This window comes from Pipistrellus hanaki (genome assembly GCF_964339955.1).
Source record: "Pipistrellus hanaki genome assembly, chromosome: 19".
In the NCBI taxonomy this organism is placed as follows: Eukaryota; Metazoa; Chordata; class Mammalia; order Chiroptera; family Vespertilionidae; genus Pipistrellus; species Pipistrellus hanaki.
Window position 1 is genome coordinate 10389495 of NC_140521.1, and position 22356 is coordinate 10411850.

The 22356-nt window shown below is 63.1% G+C and overlaps 1 protein-coding gene and 1 long non-coding RNA gene across 5 annotated transcripts in view; both read left to right on the forward strand.

Moving 5' to 3' along the window:
- Positions 1–22356, forward strand: part of LOC311613728 — a 151761-nt gene that overhangs the window by 69237 nt on the left and 60168 nt on the right. The window lies entirely within an intron of this gene.
- PRODH (proline dehydrogenase 1) lies at positions 952–22118 on the forward strand. 4 transcript variants are annotated; one of them, XR_014793507.1, is made up of 16 exons: positions 1001–1291; positions 6895–7103; positions 10615–10649; positions 12017–12166; positions 13703–13767; positions 13975–14091; positions 14469–14548; positions 15221–15283; positions 15475–15556; positions 17098–17190; positions 17282–17428; positions 18208–18383; positions 19684–19782; positions 20301–20338; positions 21457–21545; positions 21621–22118. XR_014793507.1 is itself a non-coding variant. In XM_084867922.1 (15 exons), the coding sequence occupies exons 1-15, from the start codon at positions 1016–1018 to the stop codon at positions 21806–21808; spliced, it is 1869 nt and encodes a 622-aa protein (XP_084724048.1). In that variant the 5' UTR covers positions 1001–1015; the 3' UTR covers positions 21809–22115. The 4 variants fall into 4 exon arrangements, 2 of the variants coding, with proteins under 2 accessions (XP_084724049.1, XP_084724048.1); XR_014793508.1 differs by lacking the exon at positions 15221–15283 and having other exon boundaries at positions 21621–22115; XM_084867922.1 differs by lacking the exon at positions 20301–20338 and having other exon boundaries at positions 21621–22115.

A 22356-nucleotide genomic window follows, 5' to 3' on the forward strand; every position in this document is an offset into this window, starting at 1 on the left:
CTGCCAGCTCCCAGGGGTGGCACGGAGGGCCTGCAGAGGAGGTTGGGGAGGGGACTGGAACCAGGGGGAGGACCACGTGGGTTCCAAAGGAGCCTGAAGGTTCCGGGCGGCCCATTGGGTGGGTGGTGGGACTGGGAAGACAGGAGGGAAGCGGAGTTGGGCAAGTTCCTAAGTAAGGTGACCAGACATCCCGCTTTTGGCAGGACAGTCGCAACTTTTAACAATTTGTCCCGCGGCGTTTCAAAGAAGTCCCGATTTTTGGAAAGATTCTTTTAAATCTTTTGGACTTTTTTTTTTTTTTTAAATGCCGCAGAACTTGGGACAAATTGTTAAAAAGTGGGACGTCTGGTCGGTCACCTTATCCTCAGGGGCTCTGGGAAGAGGGCCGATGGCTTCCCAAACGCCCCTTTACACCGCAGGAGACCTGGACCGCCTTCTCTCTGCAGGCCTGGCCTCAGCTGTGAGTCCAGGCGGCTCAACCATCAGGGAGGAGCCCAGGAGCGCAGGTGAGGGCGACCTGGGAAACCCGAAAATAAGGGAGACAGGGTCCCGTTTTGGGGGTGTGGGTGGCCAGGGAGACAGGGTCCCATTTTGGGGGGGGGGGGTGGCCAGGGAGACAGGGTCCCATTAGAGGGGGGGGGGAGTGGCCAGGGAGACAGGGTCCCGTTTTTGGGGGGGGGGGGTGGCCAGGGAGACAGGGTCCCGTTTGGGGGTGTGGCCACGGACGGAGAAGACGGGTTTCAGGCGCACGTGGGGATCTGTCACGGGACACACCGGCCTGGAACGCTCGTGGGGCTGGGCGTTCCCTGGCGCCGGCGCGCCTTGGGCGGGGCGGGGCTTCCGGGGGAGCGCGCGCCCGGGCGCAGGGCGGGGCCTCCCTGCAGGGGGCGCGGGTCCGGGGGCCCCGCGGGGCCTCGGGATCGGCGGGCGCGGCCGGGCTGGGGGCGGGGCCTGCGGGGCGGCGCGGCGAGGCGGCGGGTACTTAAGCGACTCCCCGCGTCCGCCGGGCCCGGCCATGGCTCTGAGGCGCATCCTCGCCGCCGTGCGCTCCCGCGCCCCCCGCCTCGCCCCGCTGTCCACGGCGGCGCCGCAGACCCGCGAGCAGCCGGCCGCCGGCCGGGGCCCGGTGCGCGGACGCGGGGCGGCCGAGGCCGTGCGGCCGCCGGTGCCCGCCGTGGACTTCGACAACGCGCAGGAGGCGTACCGCAGCCGGCGCAGCTGGGAGCTGGCGCGCAGCCTGCTGGTGCTGCGCCTGTGCGCCTCGCCCGCGCTGCTGGCGCACCACGAGCAGGTGCGGGGCCGGGGCCGGGGGCTGGGGGCCGGGGAGGGGCGTCGGGGGTGTCCGGGGTCAGGCGGGCGGTTACGCAGGCCCCGGGTTCCTCAGCTCGTCCCCGGGTTCGTTATGACGTTTCCGAGAGCCAAGCTGGGGCTTATTGGGCATCACCTGTGGCGAGGGAAGTCAGCGAGGGAAGTCGGGGAGGGAGGTGTTTCCTGCATTCCTCTGCGCCCGGAATGTTGCTTCATCGGAGACCTTACTACCCGCTAAAAACAAACAACAGTTTGCCGAAACCGGTTTGGCTCCGTGGATAGAGCGTCAGCCTGCGGACTGAAGGGTCCCGGGTTCGATTCTGGTCAAGGGCATATACATGGGTTGCGGGCACGTCCCTGGTAGGGGATGTGCAGGAGGCAGCTGGTCGATGACTCTCATCGATGTTTCTAACTCTCTATCCCTCTCCCTTCCTCTCTGTAAAAATATTAAAACAAAACAAAAAAGAACAGTTAAATGTTGAGCTCAGTCCCGCTTGCAGTCATACAAAGGTTGTGGTCTGAAATTTAAAATGAGAGTGTCCTCCGGGAAGTCTAAGGCTGGGTCCCCAGAGTTCTCCGTGATCCAGGGACTTCCCGGCCGCCGCCGCCGCCGCGAACAGATGGTGTTGGGAGAGGAAACGGGAAGCCGCTCAGACACCAAACTTTTTTTTTAAACTTTGAACGTGGTAGCTTTGAAAAGCGTGAGGGCGTTGGGCAGGTGAGAGGCGGGTCACACTCTGGGTAGAGATGCAGTTGTGTGTGTTTTCTTTTCAAAGGGATCCTGGGAAGTGTGCAAGGCTCCGGTTTGTCTGGAAGGTTCTTGGTTTCTCAGGTGAAACTGCTGAAGGCATTGTGCTGCCCCCCTCCCTCCCTCCCTCCCTCCGCCCCTGGGGTTGCTGGACGGAGGAGCACAGAGCCGCATCTGGGGCTTAGGGGCAGGCCTGGCCACAGCGGGTGGGAGGTGAGGGCTCAGGACCAGAAAGCCAGAATCCGGTGGCTCTGAAGGGACTGTGAGGCCAGGGGAGGTGATGGCCTGGATCCTTCCAGAAGCTGCACCGTCAGATGCGGAGTTTAGGACTGATGGGAGGACAGGGACTTCTGGGAAGCCATCCCCTGTGTGCGGCAGCGGGGAAGTCCTGGGGTTAATGGCCACCGGAGGGAGGAGGGCGAGAAGGGGCTGAAGGGGCTGAGGGAGGGAGGCGAGGATGCTCTGGGGAGCACCCACACCTGCAGGGAAGCCAGATAAGAGCAGCGGTGCAGAAGCTGTGCCCCTGGTGTGGGTGGAAGGGAGGGGGGTTGGAACCAGCAAGGCCACATGTTGTCTGGGTTTTCTTCCCCGGGTTCAAAACCAGCAGTGAGGCCGGCGTAGCTGGAGGCCCTCTGTTACCTGGGGGGGGGGGGGGGGGGGGGGGGGTTGTGACGTCCCAAAGGGGCAAGTGCTGGGATGCAGGGACCGAGCTGTGGGTTCCTGGAAGAGGCCGGAGGCCCCTCCTAGGCTCCCTCAAGTCCAGCGTGTGCCCCGGGAATGCCCTCAAGGAGCCCCTGTCAGTGGGAGGTGCTCTGCGGGCCCCCCATCCTCTCCCAAAAAGGGCCCCCATCTCCCCCAAAGGGGCCTGTTCTACCGTTGTCATTGCTGGTGGTCCCATCAGTGATGGTGGTCTCGGTGCCTGGGACTGGAGGGAATGAGGCCGAGGCCAGACAGATGGCCCTTCCCTGTCCTCTGCCCCTCGGTAAACATCCTTCCTGCTGAGAATCACTCCCGCCCCGCGGTGCCGGTCTCTGCAGTGCCTGCTGGGGCCCTGGGGGTCATTGCATCCGGTGGCAGGGAGAGGGGCAGCCTGCGGGGCCCGGCGTGCGCTGTTGCATTGGCTCCGGGCTCCGGGGGGGCCACACGGAGGCGGTTTAGAAAATCCAGGTCGTCCGGGACAGAGGCTTCTGTGCTTGGGCGTGAGCCGGGCCAGAAGCTGGCGGGAGGGGACACGGCAGGGTATGACAGAGGCCCTGCCAGAGGCAGGGGGAAAGGGCCCACACGAGAACTGGAGTGTGTGTGACTGGTGCAGGAGTCCAAATCTGTGGTCGGCAAACCTCGGCTCGAGAGCCACCTGCGGCCCTTTGGCCCCTTGAGTGTGGCTCTTCCACAAGACACCACGGCCTGGGTGAGTCTATGTGGAAGCAGTGGTGTTAGAAGGAGTTTAAGTTTAAAAAATGTGGCTCTCCAAAGAAATTTCAGTCATCGTACGGTTGCTATTCGGCTCCGTGGACTGATGAGTTTGCTGACCACTGGGCTAACTCCACGAAGGTCGCCCCCACCTGGAGAGAAGGTGGGGCTGCCCTCCTGGCAGGTCGTGCTGGCCAGAGGGCGGCAAAGCGGCCACTTGCTCTGGAGTTTTGGATTTGAACCCACAGCCCTGCCCTGTGCATGTGCGTCCACAGCCCCGTGACAGGCCGGCCTCCCCTCTGCCAGGGTGAGAGGGTGAGGGTCGGGCCCCGTGACCTGGGTGGTGGGTGGCCGCGCCCTCTGAGCCCCGCCTGCCCTTGGAGCAGAGAAGGTCAGCGCAGAGCGCAGGGCAGGGCCTGTGGGGGGGGGCCCCCAGCCCCGAGTCCCCGATCCCAGCCTTCCTGTCTCTGTCACCGAAGCGCCAGCTCTGCTCTGGCTCCTTCGCTTCGCGGTGGCGGTGGCTGTGGCTGTTCCTGGACTGTGTTGGCCGAGTTCAATAGCGATGACAGGGGCCGTTTGGCCCGCAAAGCCTGAATAAATTATTTACCGTGTGGCCCTGGATGGGGACGCTCGCGGGCCTGGGAGGAGGAGACACCTCCCCACGTGGTGCCAGAGCCGGTGCGCACTCCGTCACGAGTTCCTTCCAGGCCGGGTGATGGTCATTCCGCCCTGCCGGCCGCGGGGATGATCTTTGATATGTTTACGACACGTTTGTGCCTGGCCGGTGTTGCTCAGTGGTTAGCGTCCACCCATGAACCAAAGAGGTCACTGGTTTGATTGCCAGTCAGGGCACATGCCTGGGGTTGCACGCTTAATCCCTACCTAGCAGGGGGTGTGCAGGAGGCAGCTGATCCATGATGTCTCTGTCCTTCTCTCTTCCTCTCTCTCTAAAAATCAATAACAATGATAACAACGATAATAATGATGATAATAATAATAATCAAGACCTGCTTTTCCTCCTGCGAGGCTGTATTGGCCTTGGCTCAGTGTTCGTCTCCAGGGAGAGAGGGAGGCCTGCCTGTCCTTCCTGTTGGCACTTTCATTTTCCAGCTCTAATCCAAAGGAAAAACAACGAGATACAATAGAATCAGACACAGGCCGCAGCAAGACAGAGGGTGTGGCTGGACAGCCTCGTCCTTGGGCTCCCAGCTGGCCTTGCGGCTTCTCCTCGGAGTGCCATCCCCCATCCGGGCCTGTCTGCCTGCCTGGGGATGAAGATGTTTGACTGGCTCATGCTTTTGCTTAGAGTCCAGGTTGTTCCTTGAAAACCCTGATCCCACACCGGGGGTTCTGGTATCTGAGACCCCTCAGGCTTTTCCTGTCTGTAGCCGAAGACCCAGGCATTCCCAGCAGCCACCCCCGGGGGTCCCTCCCACTCTGGCTGTCCCTACGGCAGCAGCTGTGCCATCCCCTCCCCTTGGCGAGTCCCCCCTTCCCCCCGACCTCTGCATGTACGTGAGCAAACACGTCCCTCCCTGCTCTGAGTCCTCCCCTGGAGCCACCTTGCTCCTCCCTTCTTCGGAGTCTCTCCCCAGGGGCCTACGAGTTCCCCTGGTCTGTGCGGCCCAGAATCGTACTGGCAATGAAGCAGCTGCCCCGGACATTGGAGTGAGGGATGGCAGAGATTTGGGATGTGATTGGAGGAGAAAGCTGGGTAGTTTGGGGGCAGGGGGCACATCCGTCTGAGCCACCGCGGCCCTGTTGGTCCCAGGGTGGGCTCCCGTCTCACAGACGCTGCAGACGGTCACCTGGCTGGTTGCCACCTGCCCCCCGCCCCAAGTTCATTCTGCACATATTGGTTTATTCTTCGGCTCTTGAGGACCTGAGCCCTTGCCAGGCGCTGTGTTAGGAACCCGGACTAAGCCCTTAACAAACCATTGGAACATCTAGGCACTTGCCCCCTAGAAAGCGGTGCCCAGTCCGCCTCTCTCCCAGCGCAGCCGCTGATGTGTGGCTGCAGGGGATGTTGTGAATATGCCCCCCGCTCCTCCCAGTGACCTGCCATTGACGTCTTCATTCACGGCTGTGGTCAGGCGCCTGCTGAGGGCCGCTTGCATCCTCGGTGAACGTGCAGGGCCAGAGGGAGTGGCCACAGGGGTGGCTCCTGGGACCCACCCTGCATGGGGAGTGGTGATGGACACACTTGCTGCAGGCACACTAACAAGCTGCTTTAGGTGGTCTCCACTCTAAAATCGAGGCCCTGGGGCCCTAGCCAGTTTCGTTCAGTGGTTAGAGCATTGGCCCGCGGAATGAAGGGTCATGAGTTCAGATCTGGTCAAGGGCACATACTTTGGTTGCAGGCTGGATTCCTGGCCCTGGTTGGGGTGTGTGTGTGTGGGGGGGGGAGGCAACTAATTGATGTGTCTCTCTCACATCAATGTTTCTCCCTCTGTCTTTCCCCTCCCTTCCACTCTCTCTAAAAACCAATGGAAAGAAATATCCTTGCCGAAACCGGTTTGGCTCAGTGGTAGAGCGTCAGTCTGTGGACTGAAGGGTCCCGGGTTCAATTCCGGTCAAGGGCATGTACGTTGGTTGCGGGCACATCCCCGGTTGGGGGGTGTGTGCAGGAGGCAGCTGGTCGATGTCTCTCTCATCGACGTTCTGGCTCTCTATCCCTCTCTCCTCCTCTCTGTAAAAAAAAAATCAATAAAATATATTAAAAAAGAAAAAAGAAATATCCTTGAGTGACAAAAGAGTAACAAAAATCCTATATAATAAAGGCCTACTGTGCTAAGTGCCTGGTCAACTGGTCAGCTGCTCAACCAATCAAAGCATATGCTAAGGCCACTCAACCGCTTGCTATGACGTGCACTGACCACCAGGGGGCAGATGCTCTGACTAGTAGGTTAGCTTGCTGTTCCTCCCGGATACGCCCTAGAGCCCTCCCGCTGTCCCTCCTCAGCTGCCAACCTCCCACATCTCTCCCCCGCCCTGATGGTGCACTGGTGGGGTCCCTTGGCCTGGCTGCGCCCTTTCGCCATCCAGGACCCCTCGGGGGATGTTGGAGAGCTGGTTTCGACCAGATACCACGGGCGGGGGGGGGGGGGGGGGGGGGGGGCGGGGCTGCTCAGCCAGAAGCTGGGCTCACGGCTGGTGAGCGCAGCTGCAGTGGCGGGAGCCTCGCTGTGGCAGTCGGACATCCCCTGAGGGCTCCTGGACTGAGAGAGGGCGCAGGCTGGGCTCAGGGACCCCCCGAGTGCCGGGCCTCTAGTAAATAACTAAATAAATAAATAAATAAGATAAAACAGAGGCCCGAGGAGAGAGTCCAGGCCTTGTGATTGGAGTGAAGGGGTCAGGGAAGCAGGGGGTGTCCTGCCGGTACAGCAGAGGCCGCTGGCCTGAGTCAGCTTCTCCCCTTTGCCTTCCAGCTGCTCCATTTCACCAGGAAGCTCCTGGGACAGCGGCTGTTCGACAAGCTGATGAAGATGACTTTCTACGGGCAGTTTGTGGCCGGCGAGGACCAGGAGGCCATCCAGCCGCTCATCCGGCACAACCGGGCCTTCGGCGTGGGCTCCATCCTGGACTACGGCGTGGAGGAGGACCTGAGCCAAGAGGAGGCGGAGCGCCAGGAGATGGAGTAAGGCCTGCCCGGCAGCTGGTGGGAACCCCAGCGCGCCCCGGGGCCTTGGGGGGCCGGGCCAAGGTCCAGGCGGGCTGAGGCCGGGGCTAGGAGAGCGTGGCCAGCCTGATTCCCGGGAGCCCTCCTGAGTCCCAGGCCCTCCGTCCGGGGCTCTTGCCTGTTTTTCCTCGTGAGGAGCACAGCCCCGGGCTTTCGTGGGAGGCTCTGTGTGCACGAGGCCGGAGGAACATGGAGAACAGGGGTCGGCCCGCCGTGGCCACAGCTGATCCCAGCCACCGCCCGGTGTGGGACCGTCTGCAAGCTGAGGATGGCTTTTGTGCTTTTATTTATTTATTTATTTATTTTTATTTTTTAAAATATATTTTACTGATTTTTTTACAAAGAGGAAGGGAGAGAGAGAGAGAGAGAGAGAGAGAGCCAGAAACATCGATGAGAGAGAAGCATCGACCAGCCGCCTCCTGCACATCCCCCACCGGGGATGTGCCCGCAGCCAACGTACATGCCCCTGACCGGAATCGAACCCGGGACCTTTCAGTCCGCAGACCAAAGCTCTACCACTGAGCCAAACCGGTTTCGGCAGCTTCTGTGCTTTTAAATAGTTGAGACGAATCAAAGCAAGAACAGTATTTTGTGGCACGTGAAATCGGCTCGGAATTCCAGTCGCCGTCGCCCTCCGAAGACAGAGTGGAGCGGCTGCGGCGTCCACGCCGAGTGGCCGTCACGGCGGAGAACAGGGCTGCCCCGGTGGTTACACACGATGTGCCGGCCCTGGTGTGAAGCCTTCCTGCTCTGCCCAGCCTCTCTCCTGGGAGGACTCCACCCTCGCCTGGCCCCCAAGGGGGTTTTCCGATTCGCAGGCGGGCTCTGCCCGGCGGGGAAGGGATTGTGCAGCTGATGTGCAGGTGGAGCCTGCCCAGGCGTCCGTGGGGAGGGGGACTGTGCCGCCAGGAGTGGCCTACAAGCTGCCTGGGTCCCTCCCGAGGCCACCACCTTCCTGCAGGGTTTGTTCCCTGGGCAGTGAGTGTAGCAACACGGGCATGTCTCCGAGCCACCCTGCTGAGTCAGAATTAGGTCACCCTCCGCTTCCTGGAGTGGTGCCCTGAGGGGAAGTTCAGGCAAGACATCCCTTCCTTTGCAAAATGCCCGTTTTTTCAGTGCCGATGCCTGCCCATGCCTGCACCCATGTCCCCATCCCCGCCCTCGCCGGGCCCTCGTTTGCACCTGGAATCCCAGGTGCTGACAGCAGTTGTGCCCGACTGACCCGAGGCCTGGGCCAGGCCCGCGAATAACCTGCCCGTGTCAGGCTGTGGTGTTTGCCCTGGCAGGGAAGGGGTGGGGGGGGGGGAGGGAAGAGGAGGGAAAGGAGTCACATGAGCCTCCTGCCCTGGGAACAGAATGTCCAAGCCTCACAGCCAATTGGCCGGGGGAGCCCAGCCCCTGCCTGGTGATTCGCTGTCTTGAAGGCGGGGTCCTCCAGCCGAGCACCCCCCCTGTTTCCAGTGGGGGCTGGGGCTGCCTGCTAAGGAATGGGCTCTGTGTCCCGCTGGGTCAGGGTGAGGGCTGGATGGCTTCACCGGGGGGTTTTCTCTCTGGAACGAAAAGACTCCTTTCTCCGTGGCCTGCCGGGCTCCCTGCCTGCCCTGCCACTGGCCCCGGGGCCTCCGCCCTTGGATTTCCCCGCTCTGAGCCGCCTTGTCCTGCAGGAGCACCACGTGGTGGGCTCTGGGACGTGAGGGGTGGTCCCTCCCCATCCTAACAGGGTGACTGCCAGCCACACAGGGGCATGTGCCAAGGCCCTGTGCCCAGCTCTGCTGCCGGAGGCCCTGTGCCCGCCGCAGAGGGGTCTGGGCTGAGTGTGCACCATCAAGGTGGCTGCCTGCCTGGCTGACGGGGTGGTCCCAGCCGGGAGGGGCTCTGGACGTGCCCGTGGACCGTGGAGGGAGGTGGAGGCCATGCCCCAAAGGGGAAGGCTGCAGGCGGGGATCGCCTCAGAGAGGAAGGGAGAGGGATAGAGAGCTAGAGACGTCAATGAGAGAGAAACATCGACCAGTTGCCTCTTGCACACGCCCTACCGGGGATGTGCCCACAACCAAGGTACATGCCCTTGACCGGAATCGAACCCGGGATCTTTCAGTCCACAGACCGACAATCTACCACTGAGCCAAACCGGTTTCGGCTGGACATAACTCTTAAAGGCACAGAAAGTGCAGAGGCATCTGCAAGGCAGGAAGCAGGAGCGGGGAGACAGTCACCCTCTGAGGTGGGTGTGGGGTGGTGTTCCCCAGCCAGAGCATGTGTTGGAGGTGAGGACCCCAGAGGGTTTCCCCAGCAGACAGAAGCCACGGAGAAGGGGAGAGGGGCCAGGGTGTCTGCCCGGCGGTCAGCTGTGGTAAGGACCCCCGGGGACAGGGTGACTGCAGGGTGTCTGCCCTGTGCGTGCAGACCCGGGGCTGGCTGGAGGCTTTCTGCGCGTTGGTCCCCAGAGTGGTGGTGGCAGCTCCCTGGGATAAGTGTGCACAGTGTGTCTCAGGGGGTGGCAATGACCACGACCTCTGATGCTTTCCTGCCGCTGAGCATGCTGGGAGTGAGAAAGGTGGAGTCCTCCGAGGTAACGGTTCCCATCGAAGGGAGACCGGCTGCCTCGTAGGCAGGTTACCGTGGTCAGTGCTCACCTTCTCTGAGCCGCGGACTGTGCTCACAGAGCCGGCCTGCGCCCCGCCAGCTGCTGCCCTCGCTGGCCAGGCCCCAGCCGTGGGGCACACCAATGTGGTACCTCCCTTGAATGGATGGCTTTTGCCTGGTTGCACCTGGGCCACGCCTGGGAGGGCTGGGGCTGGGCTTGCAGGTGCCCTTGCCGAGGGGCCTCAGGTTGGGGGCTGGGCTGGGAGCTCCTTGATCCCGCAGGGGTGTCGTATGTGGGACCAATGTGGTCACACCGCTCACCCTCTTCCTTCCTCTTGCTTCCGGTTTGGCCTGGGGCGGCCGGAGCAGCAGCTGCCGGTGTAGCTACCGTTCTTGTCCCCAGGCTGTGGCCTCGTGGGTCCTACCCTGAGCATCTGTCCCGGGGTCCCAGATCCAGGCCCTGGGGACTTGCTCGGGGGCAGTGAGTGAGGTAAAGGGGCCACCGTGGCAGGCGCAGGCCCCTGTCCGCAGCTTCCCCCCTCTCCCCCGGATTTCCCGTGGCCCGGAGTGCCCCCGGGGGGAGTCCCTGCCCCTTCCCTGCGGCTGTGAGCAGAGCTGCGGGTCTGAGGACGCAGGAGGCCACGGAGCTCTGGGGGGAAACTCGGCTTCTCCAGGTGCAGGCCTCGTGGCTAGGCTGGTGCCAGGCTGCTCCCCTCCCAGCTCAGGGGGGTAGCTGGAGGCCTGGGGGGTGGGGCGGCCGAGTCACCCTTGCCTGCCCTGGCTCACCCGCCCTCACCCAGCTCTTCAGGTCAGGTTCAGGGCTCAGCCTCCTTTTCTCTCACCCTGGGTGGCATGACCTTGACTCTTGCCCTCTTCCTTCCCTAAGGGCCTGCACTTCAGAAGCAGAGAGAAAGGATGGAGGTAAGAGGGGGCTGCTCACCACCAACAAATGCTCTCTCTGCCACCCCCCCTTCTCCGCCCACCCATCATGGCTGGCACCAGGACTGGGGGCATCGCCAGCCCAGGGGTCAAAGGGCGGTGCTGAGTTCTGACCCACGTCCATGGGCGCCCAGGCCATGGCTCTGAGGGTGCTGACTCATCCTTCCGGCCCTCCGCTGGTCTGGGTTCCGCCTCCCCAGCCCAGGTCTGCCACGTGACAAGGGCTCTTCCAGGGAGGAGCAGTGGGTACGGGATCAGGTGACTTTGGAAGCTGGCAAACAGCCCTGAGCACCACCGTGCAGGGAGGGGTGTGCGGGGAGAGGGTGTGCGGGGAGGGGGTGTGCAGGGAGGGGAAGTGCGGGGAGGGGTGTGCAGGGAGGGGGTCAGGTGCAGGGAGGGGGTCAGGTGCAGGGAGGGGGGTGCGGGGAGGGGTGTGCAGGGAGAGGGTGTGCAGAGAGAGGGTGTGCAGGGAGGGGTGTGCAGGGAGGGGTGTGCGGGGAGGGGGTCAGGTGCAGGGAGGGGTGTGCAGAGAGGGGGTCAGGTGCAGGGAGGGGTGTGCAGGGAGGGGTGTGCGGGGAGGGGTGTGCGGGGAGGGGGTGTGCAGGGAGGGGTGTGCAGGAGGAGTTTGCGGGGAGGGGATGTGCAGGGAGAGGGTGTGCAGGGAGGGGTGTGCAGGCAGGGGGTATGCAGGGAGAGGTGTGTAGGGAGGGGGTGTGCAGGGAAGGGGTGTGCAGGGAGGGGTGTGCGGGGAGGGGTGTGCGGGGAGGGGGTGTGCAGGGAGAGGGTGTGCAGGGAGGGGTGTGCAGGCAGGGGGTATGCAGGGAGAGGTGTGTAGGGAGGGGGTGTGCAGGGAAGGGGTGTGCAGGGAGGGGTGTGCGGGGAGGGGTGTGCGGGGAAGGGGTGTGCAGGGAGGGGTGTGCAGGGAGGGGTTTGCGGGGAGGGGTGTGCGGGGAAGGGGTTTGCGGGGAGGGGTGTGCAGGGAGGGGTGTGCAGGGAGGGGTGTGCAGGGAGGGGTGTGCGGGGAAGGGGTTTGCGGGGAGGGGGTGTGTAGGGAAGGGGTGTGCAGGGAGGGGGTGTGCAGGGAGGGGTGTGCAGAGAGAGGGTGTGCGGGGAGGGGTGTGCGGGGAGGGGTGTGCAGGGAGGGGGTGTGCAGGGAGGGGTGTGCAGGGAGGGGTGTGCAGGGAGGGGTGTGCAGGGAGGGGTGTGCAGGGAGAGGGTGTGCAGGGAGGGGTGTGCAGAGAGAGGGTGTGCAGGGAGGGGTGTGCAGGGAGGGGGTCAGGGCGTCTTGTGTGCTGGGAGCGAGGCGGGCGGGTGCAGGGCCGTTGGGTGAGTGCTCAGGCCGTCCGCAGGCACCAGTAAGAGGGAGAAGCAGTACCAGGTCCACCAGGCCTTCAGAGACCGCAGGGACGGCGTGGTCAGCGCCCGCACCTACTTCTACGCCAACGAGGCCAAGTGCGACGGCCACATGGAGACCTTCCTGCGCTGCATCGAGGCTTCAGGTGGGGCCGCGCTCTCGGCGGCCGTCCCCCTGCCCGGCCCGGCCTGGCCCGGCCGCCCGTAGCCCGTGGGAATGTGGGTGCGAGGGCGGCCGGACTGGAGCGCGGGCCCGGGGCTTCCCCTGTCTGGGCGGCCCTGACGGTGTGAGGCTAACCCGGGAGGACAACGGGGAGCCACAGGCCAGGCCTAAGTCACGCTGGGGTCATGCCTACGTCCGGCAGCTCCACGAAGAGCCCATTCACCCCCAGGAAGATGCCTCCCTCCCCTCTCCTGGCACCAGGTGCCTGTCAGGACGGCTGGGAGGCTCTCGGTGGCCAGCGGCCCCCAGGCGTGGCGGGGGCAAGGCATTGGGCGCACAAGGCGGTTGGGTTTGCGAGGGCCACGTTGTCCAGCTCCTCCGGCCTCCTCCGGTGGAGAACTCCCCCTCCTGCCGGGTGGGGGCGGGTCACGGAGGCCCCGTGCCCTGTGGCTGTTAGAAACGCCCCCGTCACAGCGCCGTCCCCGTGCACCCTCAGCAGCCTCCTGGGACAGGAAGGTGGGTCCTGCACCTTCCCGCAGGCAGCGATCAGAACGGTCTTTTTTTTTTTTTTTTTAACTATCACAAGTAGGATTTTTTTATTTTTTTAAATATATTTTATTGATTTTTTTACAGAGAGGAAGAGAGAGGGATAGAGAGTTAGAAACATCGATGAGAGAGAATCATCAATCAGCTGCCTCTTGCACACCCCCCACTGGGGATGTGCCCGCAACCAAGGCACATGCCCTTGACCGGAATCGAACCTGGGACCTTTCAGTCTGCAGGCCGATGCTCTATCCACTGAGCCAAACCGGTTTCGACAAGAGCAGTCTTTTAAGAGTGGTGCTGGGGACACCCTGGCCAGTCAGGCAGACACTGGGCCGTCCAGTGCCCAGTGCCAGGGGCACCCGTTGGCCTCCCTGCCCCCTCTGCCTGGGAGAGAGAGCAGACGGACAGGAGGCTCCTACGGAAGCAAAGACGCGCCCTGGAAGGCGTAAGGCAGACACAAATGCGGCGACTGAGCCCCTTCCGCGCTCCAGCCTGCTTTCTGCTCCGCGTTTGTGTTAGGGAGCCCCCGTGCTGACGGCAGGGGAGAGGAAGAAGCGCGGGGAGGGGGGACCATCAGGGCTCTGTAGGAATGGGCAGCCTCCCCAGCGCCTCCCCGACCCACATGGCAAACGCAAATGGGCTGACGACAAAAGAATATTTCCACATGGTTCTCAGCACATCAGCTATTCCTCTTTTTTGTTGTTGTTGTTTTCATAGTGAAAACTGTTTCTCAATTGTTTTGATTACAAACTTGGGAACCTATGCAAACTGCTCCCTGGCAGGGTCGTTCTAAGACAAAGACATAATCCCCAGGAGCCGACCCAGGCGGGCAGGGGCAGGGGCAGGGGCAGGGCGGCGGGGCAGGCAGGGGTGTGAGGAGGAGCTGTGAGCCCTCTGCTTCTGGGTGAGCACGGCTCCTGGTCCCCTCCCTCCCCTCCCTGGAGCCTGAGTGCTCTCCCTGCCGCCTCCCCAGGTGGAGCCAGCGATGACGGCTTCTCGGCCATCAAGCTCACTGCGCTGGGGAGGCCCCAGTTTCTGGTAAGCGCTGGGACCTTCCACGCGCACAGAGTTTGCAGGAACTGCGGGCGACCATGGGCACTGAGCGGAAAGCTCATGTGCCAGTGCCTTGGGGCTGGGAGCCGAGGTCGCAGGTGCGACGGGAGGGGGCCCTGGGGCGGCGTGGGGGTCCTGGGGGCCGGGAGCTGGGTGTGCACCCGCAGCGGCAGCTCCGGCCCACATTTGCAGCTGCAGTTCTCGGACGTGCTGACCAAGTGGAGGCGGTTCTTTCACCAAATGGCTGCCGAGCAAGGGAAAGCCGGGCTGGACGCCATGGACACGAAGCTGGAGGTGGCGGCTCTGCAGGTAGGCAGCCCGTCCCCGAGGGTGTGAGGAGATGGGTGGACATGGAGGGGCTGGGAGGTGCCCTGCCCAGGGGGGAAACCGGCCAGGCGGTGTCTAAGGGGGGTTTGGCGGGGAAGGAGGCTGACCAGAGGCTGAGGTCACAGCGGACAGGCGGGTGGAGGGGCTGGCCCTGCAGGTAGCGGAGCTCTGGCGGAGCTGCAGGGACAGGAAAGGGGCATCCGGAACCCGCGGGGATGGGCCCACCTGTGGAGCAGAAGCACAGCCGGAAGTCACAGTGTACCCACGTCAGAATAGATCCCAAAGCAACAGGCGGGAGACGCTGAGCGGTGGGGAGTGGGGTCGGGGGCCGGGGCCAGACACCTCCTCACTTCCTCCAGGAGAGCGTGGCTAAGATGGGCATCGCGTCCCGGAAGGAGATTGAGGACTGGTTCCGAGCAGAGACCCTGGGCGTGTCCGGGTAAGAGCAGCGCCCGCCTGCGGTGGCGGCATCGACGCGGTCAGGCGTGGTGGTTCCAACGGAGTCCCAGCCGCCTCTCCCAGTCCTGGTCACCGCCCCCCACACACAAGTCTGTGGGCCTTGGGGTGATGGCGCCAAAGAACTGCTGCTCCCATCCTGAGGTGCCCAGGATGGGAGTTGACAGGCACCTGGGACCCGTGGGGGAGGGCCGGCAGCGCGGGCACAGGCTCGGTGACGGCAGCTGGTCGGGAGTCCAGCCCTCCCGGGCCCGCCCGGCTGGCAGGTGAAGGGCCAGGGCAGCAGCTGAGCCTCGAGGGGCCCCGGGCTCTGTCCTTAGGGCCAGGGGGCTGGACTGAGGTCACGGTGGGGTCTTAGTGCAAGCCCCAAGTTTTCAGAGCTGCCGCTGCCCCGATGCAGGACACATTCATGTTTTGTGGTGTGTGCTTGTAATCCTCATCTGAGGATATTTTTTCATTATTTTGAGAGAGGGAGAGAAAAAGAGACGAGAGAAAGAGACACAGAGAGAGAGAGAGAGAGACAGAGAGGGAGGGAGGGAGGGAGGGGGAGGGAGGGAAAGACACATCAATATGAGAGAGAAGCAGCGAGCAGTTGCCTCCTGTGCGCACCCCGGCCGGAGGTCAAACCCGCAGCCTGGGTGTGTGCCCTGGCCAGGAATCGGGACCTGCGACCCTTCGGTGCACAGAAGGACACTCCCACCGAGCCACGCCCGCCAGGGTTGGTTTTCATTTTTTAAACAGAGGATGACGTGTATATTTTATCTGACTTTTGAAACTGAACCCTGGGGCGGGTTCTGCAGGGACTGGGTTTGGGGGTGCTCTTTTCGGGAAGGGGCTGGTTTGGCATTGAGGCCCCCAAACAGATCCCAGCTGCTGCCGTTACTCCATGGACCGCCCTTTCCCCCGCAGGACCCTGGACCTGCTGGACTGGAACAGCCTCATCGACAGCAGGACCACGCTCTCCAAGCACCTGGTGGTCCCCAACATGCAGGTGACGCGCCCCAGGGCGCCCTGGCCCAGGGGATGCCGGGCGGGGAGGAGCCATGTTCCTGTTGCCCACCCTGGGCCAAGGCTACTGTCCTCCCTGGCCCCCAGGACCCCACGGTCTAGGGCAAGCATGTCAAACTCGCGGCCGGCGGGCCACATGCCTCATTTGGTCCTTGTTAGCCTTTGAGTTTGACATGCTTGGCCTAGGGCAGTGGTCGGCAAACTCATTAGCCAGCAGAGCCAAATACCAACAGTACAACGATTGACATTTCTTTGGAGAGCCAAATTTTTTAAACCTCTTCTAACGCCACAAAATAGACTCGCCCAGGCCATGGTATTTTGTGGAAGAGCCACACTCAAGGGGCCAAAGAGCTGCATGTGGCTCGAGAGCCGCAGTTTGCCAACCACGGGTCTAGGGGGAAGTGCCCCGCAGAGTGGGACAGAGACCCATGAGGAGAGGAGCGTCTGGGGAGCCTTGTCATGTGTCCTTTGCATGTTGGGTCACCCCGATCCTCACGGGCCTGAAGGGACCAGGCTCCTAGGACCGCCCTCGCTCAGGGGTTCCCTTGCGGTAGCACTTGGAGAGGCAGAGGCTGGGGTCAGTGTGGAGGGTCCCCGCTTGCTCGGCCAGCAGCCGGCCAGGGCTTCCTCACTGTGTGGCCGCTGGTTCCCAGTGCACGTCCCCAGGGCCCGGCGGAAGCTGTCAGCTTTCCTAGCCCGGCCTCCAAACCCCACCTCTCGCCGCCTGATTCTGTTGATTAAAAGTCTGTCACTAGGCGGCCCATGTTCAGGGGGGGAAATGAGACTCCGCTTGCCCTCCGGGAGGGTGTCAGGAAGGGGAGGCCATGTTTGAAATGGGCTCTCAAACTGGGATAGTGAAGAAACAGCAGAGGCAAACACTGCCTTCCACACCCCTCCAGCCTCAGCCTGAGGGCCCAGCCTCCAACTGAGGTACCCGAGACCCCCACTCCTCCTCAGAGCGCCCCGGCCAGAGTTAGCGGGCAAGCGGGGAGAGGAGAGGGCCCCGGTGCCACGCAGGCCTGCAGAGGCTGTGCCCACTGCCTCCAAGTGTCAACCTGCCCAGGCTCCCTGAAGGCCACCATCTGGGCACGGTGCTGCTGTCCCATCAGTCTGTGCTGCACGGCTGTCATTTCTCTGAGCCTGCGCCCTGTGTGGGCCGAGCCTTTCCGGGTGATGGGACAGGCCAAGGGCACCCTCCGTAGCGCTGTGTGGGAACAGAAGGGGGGCTTCTGAGGGTCCTGGGGTGGTTGTGGGAGCAGGTTGGATGCAGGCCTGACCGGTGGCAGCTGGCTCTGCAAGGAGGAGCTGGCTGGCTGTGAGGTTGCACCCCCAAGTGGCCTTGTCCCCGTCCCCAGCCGGCCTCAGGGCAGGGCGCTGACCTTCATGCGCAGACAGGGTGGAGGAGGGGGTCTCGCTGGTTCTGGGGACCAGGCGACAGGTATGGGTAGACTGTGGGCAGGGGGAGGACTGGCTTCGAGGAGGGCGGTCCAGCACCCGCTGACACCTGCCTGCCTGCGCCCTCAGACAGGACAGCTGGAGCCTCTGCTGTCGGGGTTCACCGAGGAGGAGGAGCAGCAGATGCAAAGGATGCTGCAGAGGATGGACGTCCTGGCCAAGGTCGAGGGCCTGGGATGTGCCCCGGGGGCTGGGGGTCGCCTCTCTCACCTGAGCCCCAGACAAACGCTCTCTCCCACCCCTGACCTCTAAGAAAGCCACCCAGGTCGGGGTGCGGCTGATGGTGGACGCCGAGCAGACCTACTTCCAGCCGGCCATCAGCCGCCTGACGCTGGAAATGCAGCGCAAGTTCAACGTGGAGAAGCCGCTCATCCTCAACACGTACCAGTGCTACCTCAGGGTGTGTGTCCCCCCGCCCCCTCCCCGGGCCCCCACCCTTTGGGGATGGCATGCCCCCACTGAGCCCCCAGGTCGGGGAGGGAGGTTGGTCGGTCCAGATCCCACACAGGGGTGCTGAGGAGTGGGAGGAAGAGGAAGGGGCTTGTTCAGGGTCCACGTAATGTCTGTAAACCCCAGATGTCAAAGCCCTCACGAATGACCGTTTTCTGTAGGAATCCGATGAAAGCTCTGGGCCTTTGCCCAGAAAAGCCTTGACTAGGATTTTGCGTGTCCCTGGTAATGCTTCAGGGTGGGATCCCTGAGCACAGCCCTAGAATGGGCAGCCTGGGGACCAGGGAGGTGTTTAGAGGCCGCGGGTGGGGCTGAGGGGCCCACCCCGAAGTCAGCCTGAGGCGGCTGGCGTAGACAGCGGCTGCTGGCATCTGGTCCCCTCCAAGGACTGCCCCAGGCCAAAGAGAAGAGGCTGCAGCTGCCCCTCTCCTCCCCCCCCCCCTCACCATTCCTTGTGGACAGAGGTCAAAGGGCCCCCCACCTACACCTGTCTTCCAGATCCCCTGGGCACTCACGGGGCACCTCCCTCAGCCACCTGCTGCTGCCCTGCTGCCCCTTGCTGACTGTACCCTGGATGCTCCTAGGCCGTAAAGGCCCGAGGACAAGCATAACATGCTCAAAGGCTAACCCCAGCCAAATAACGGGGCTCGCAGCCCTCGAGTTTGACATGCCTGCCCTAGGAGGTGCTGGCTGGAGGGGCTGACCTAGTTACTGACCCTGACCCTGCAGGACGCCTACGACAACGTCACCCTGGACGTGGAGCTGGCTCGCCGCGAGGGCTGGTGCTTCGGCGCCAAGCTGGTGCGGGGGGCGTACATGGCTCAGGAGCGGGCCCGCGCAGCAGAGATCGGCTATGAGGACCCCATCAACCCCACGTACGAGGCCACCAACGCCATGTACCACAGGTGCGCCATCCTCCTCGGTCCCGGGGCCTCAGGGCCACCTGGGGAGGGGAGGGGAGGGAGAAAAGGGCGAGGGAAACCCCCCTCCTTGGTGCTGAAGCCAACACGAGGGGCCTCTATCCAGAGGAGGAGCAGCCCTGGAGACGGCAGCTTCTGTAAGAGCGAGACTTTTGCCCTGAGGCCGGAACCGATTGTTTTCTGCTTTTGATTGGCTTTTTCAAAAACATTAAGGTCGTTTTTAAAATGTCTTTATTGATTTTTTTAGAGAGAGAGAGAAAGAAGGGTGAGGGATAGAGAGCACATCCCCTTTGGGGACTGAGCCTGTAACCTGGGCATGTGCCCTGACCAGGAATTGAACTGGTGACTTCTTGGTTCATGGGTCGACGTTCAACCACTGAGCCACACTGGCCAGGCGGCTTTTTTAATATAGAAAAGTCGACTAACAAAACTGAACTGGCCTGGGTCCCCGGCAGCTCCTGTGGGCTGCCCAGGTGGCCCTCCCCGCCCTGCACTCACCTTGTTCCAGGGACCATCCTGGGCTCTCATGCTGCGTAAGACAAACAGGTGGTATTTTCTGCGGGACAGACAGGCTGGCCGCATGCTGTTTCTCTACGAGGAGGTGCAGGTGTGTTGCAAATTTAAAGAGACCCCCAGGTGTCTCCCTCTGACCTGCCTTTCGGCCCGGCAGCACCCAGCGTTCTCCCAGGAGCTGCATGCGCCCCTCGGTCAGACCTCATGGCTGCACACGCGCTGTCTTCTGCCCTCGCTTTCCTGGTAAAGCTGAGCTGGAACCCCCAGTCGGTGTGCACACTGTTAACGGCCAGCGCAGGGTGCCTGTGCTCGTGTGTCCTGCGAGCTTGGGGTGCTCAGTGTCCTGTGTCAGAAGGGTGCCCCAAGGCACACGCTGTCCATCTTTCGTGCCCAGGGGTGAGGACAAGCCGTGGCTGGACATGGAGCTGTGGGGTCAGAGGACCGGCGCCTGCCCGGTTTTCACTGCCGGATGGCGCAGCGGCCAGGCTCCCCGCACAGGGAGCCCCCTCCCCTCGGGCCTTTAATTTCCCCCAAGAGCCTTTCCGGACGGGAGGCCGCATCGGTCCTGGGCGCACAGGGCGCTGGGCCTCAGCTCGTTCCCTCCGATGCCTAACCGCGTGCTGCTTGCTTTTTCCTTCTTCCTCACTGGTGCCAAGAAGGCCGCGGGCTCCTGGTCCTGTCCTGGCACCAGGGTACCTCTACGGCCCTGGGCCCCGTGGCCTTTGCCCTGCAGGGAGCTCTCCGGCCCAGGCTCACGTGCCTCTCCCCCCAGGTGCCTCGATTACGTCCTAGGGGAGCTGAAGAACAACCCCAAGGCCGAAGTGATGGTGGCCTCGCACAACGAGGACACGGTGCGCTTCACGCTGCGCAGGTAAGGAGTCCCCCCCCCCCCCACACACACGCACAGCTGTCTGAGCGCCCCCGGGTCAGCGAGGAGCTTGGTGAGACCCTGCAAGCATGCACAGCAGTCATGTCAAACTCAGAGGCTAGCATGGGCCAAACAAATGAGACATGCGACCCATGGCCCGTGAGTTTGACATGCTTGATGTACAGAGTGCCCTGCCAGGCACGGTGGGTGCTTGAGGGGAGAGGTGGCTTTAGTGCTTCCCAGGCCCTGCCCCACCAGGCCCTGCTAGGCATTGCACTGCTGAAGCAAAAAGGCAATTTGCAGTTAATTTGGTTTTAAAAATTAATATCTGGCAGACTCAAATTTCAAATTCAAACAATAAATGTCAGTAAATAGCTCCTTAAAATGCACAAATACAGGTTGGAATGCTGAAACCCCTCAAGAAGCCTCTGATGCCGGGCCTCTTTAGAGACAACTACTCTTAAGCCGCATTTGGAATTTAACAGTCTGTTTTCTCTTTAAACGCCTGCCCTGTGGAGCAGACCTGGTGGGATCCTTACCAGTCAGATGTAGGAAGCAGGTGAAGCAAACTTAAACATCCCAGTATCGCCGCCAGGCTCTTTCGTCTGTGTCTTGGCCCGAGCGGTGCCACACCAGGGCCCGGGGCCCAAGTGCCCGCCTCTCCCCAGCCACTGCCTCGGGGGGCTGAGGCCCTGCCCTGAGTCTTGCTGGTCCGCAAGTCTCCCAGGAGTAAAGCAGGGTCCCCAGGCCCAAGGCTTGCTGCTGAGCGGGGCTTCCTAAGGAGGCAGTGAAGGCACAGGGGGGTGTGAGGGTGCTGCCTGGTAGGCTCTGCCTGCAGAGCTGACTCCAAACCCGTTCAGTCACGTCACCGCTCCTCTGTCAGGATGGCGCTGCCTTTTCCGCCGGAAATGTTAATAAAAACCACGCTTTCTGACGCACAGCGGTGGCAGCCACCTCCTGCGCTGGGGGCCAGGGAGCCGAGAGCTGCTCGGGCCCACCTTCCCTGGGATGCGGTGTGGTCTCTGGCCAGACCCCAGGACCTCACATAGCCCGTCAGCTTTGACTGAGGAACAGCCCCACACAAAACTCAGTGGCCGAGCAACAGTGTGCTCTGTGGGCCTGCCGAGTGGACTGGGCTCAGCTGGGGCCTGCTTGGCCCTAAGTGGCCTCATCTGTGCCCGGGACAGCAAAGGGGGCTGCCTCTCCTGGCCGGTGTCCAGCAGCCCCTTCCAGAGACACGGTGGCCCTGGGGGCTGGCGCCTGCTGCATGGACAGAGCAGCCAGTGAGGGGAGGGCAAGCGGCCTGGCTGGGCGTGAGGGCTGGGCACGGAGCAGAAGGGCTGGGGAAAGGGGCAGTGGGAGGGCCGGAAGCTTCCCCGAGCCACACCATGGGCGGGCTGCTGGGCAGGCCTGCCTCGCTGGGTCAGAGTGCCACTAGGGGAGGCTGGGACAGGCAGGAGGGAAGGGGCCATTGGGCGTGAGCACAGCAGGAGGGAGGCTGGCTTGGGAAGGAGGGAACTTGGTAGCCACGGACTGAGGAGGGAGCTGCAGGGCAGAGGCCCAGTCTGGGCAGGACAGAGCTTACAGCCCTGTAGAGAATGGCGGTTAGAGCATGTGGAAGGGGATCTGGGCTCAGAGCTGGCCCAGGGGCTCACCTGCTGCCCTGCCCTGTCACAGGATGGAGGAGCTGGGCCTGCACCCCGCCGACCGCCAGGTGTACTTCGGACAGCTGCTGGGCATGTGCGACCAGATCAGCTTCCCGCTGGGTGAGCTGGGCCTCCCGGGGGCTGGGGCAGGGGCGGGGGCGCGGGGCCGGGCTCATGCCTCTGCCTGTGCTGCAGGCCAGGCGGGCTTCGCCGTGTACAAGTACGTGCCCTACGGCCCCGTGATGGAGGTGCTGCCCTACCTGTCCCGCCGCGCACTGGAGAACAACAGCCTCATGAAGGGCGCCCGGCGGGAGCGGCAGCTGCTGTGGCAGGAGCTCAAGCGGAGGCTCCGCACAGGCAACCTCTTCTACCGCCCGGCCTAGCCCCGGCCACCTGCCCGACTTGGTTTCCAGGCCTCAGGCTGGGGTCCGGCAGGCCCCGAGGCCAGTGCCACTACAGCCCAGCTGCACACGGACTCGCCTCTCCACACCCAAGGCTGTAAGGGCTGCTTCCCCCCCGGACGGGGGCACCCAGGCACAGGCAGTCTGACACCTGCCAGAGCCACTGAGGTCAGGAACTGCCCCCACCCCCCTGACCTTGGACCTGAAGGCCCACTTCCCGCCAGGTGGGCAGCCAGGCTGAGGGAGGTGGGCTGGTCAATAAACCACTACTGCCGCCGCCCAGAGCCTCCACGCCCTTTCCTGTGGGGCCTCAGGTGGGTGAGCAGAGAGGGCGTGGCTCAGGCTGGGGAATCTCACCTCAGCCTGCCTCTCCCAGTCACCCGTCCCTGGGGGCCAGGCCCAGGCTTCCATCCAGGCCGAACCGCAGCCCCGTCATGCATGGTGCTGTACTCCAACTCCACAACCCAGGGCCCCAGCTCAGACCAACACAGACAGGAGGCCCCGGATTGGGCGTGGTGCTTCCCACCCTG

What these genes read in the sequence shown, in the direction of transcription:
- PRODH (XM_084867922.1), top strand. Translation starts at nt 1,016, where the DNA reads ATGGCTCTGAGGCGCATCCTCGCCGCCGTGCGCTCCCGCGCCCCCCGC. An exon ending in AGCAGAGAGAAAGGATGGAG is followed by an intron (nt 10,650 to 12,016) that starts GTAAGAGGGGGC and finishes GGCCGTCCGCAG; the next exon opens with GCACCAGTAAGAGGGAGAAG. An exon ending in GCGCTGCATCGAGGCTTCAG is followed by an intron (nt 12,167 to 13,702) that starts GTGGGGCCGCGC and finishes CCGCCTCCCCAG; the next exon opens with GTGGAGCCAGCGATGACGGC.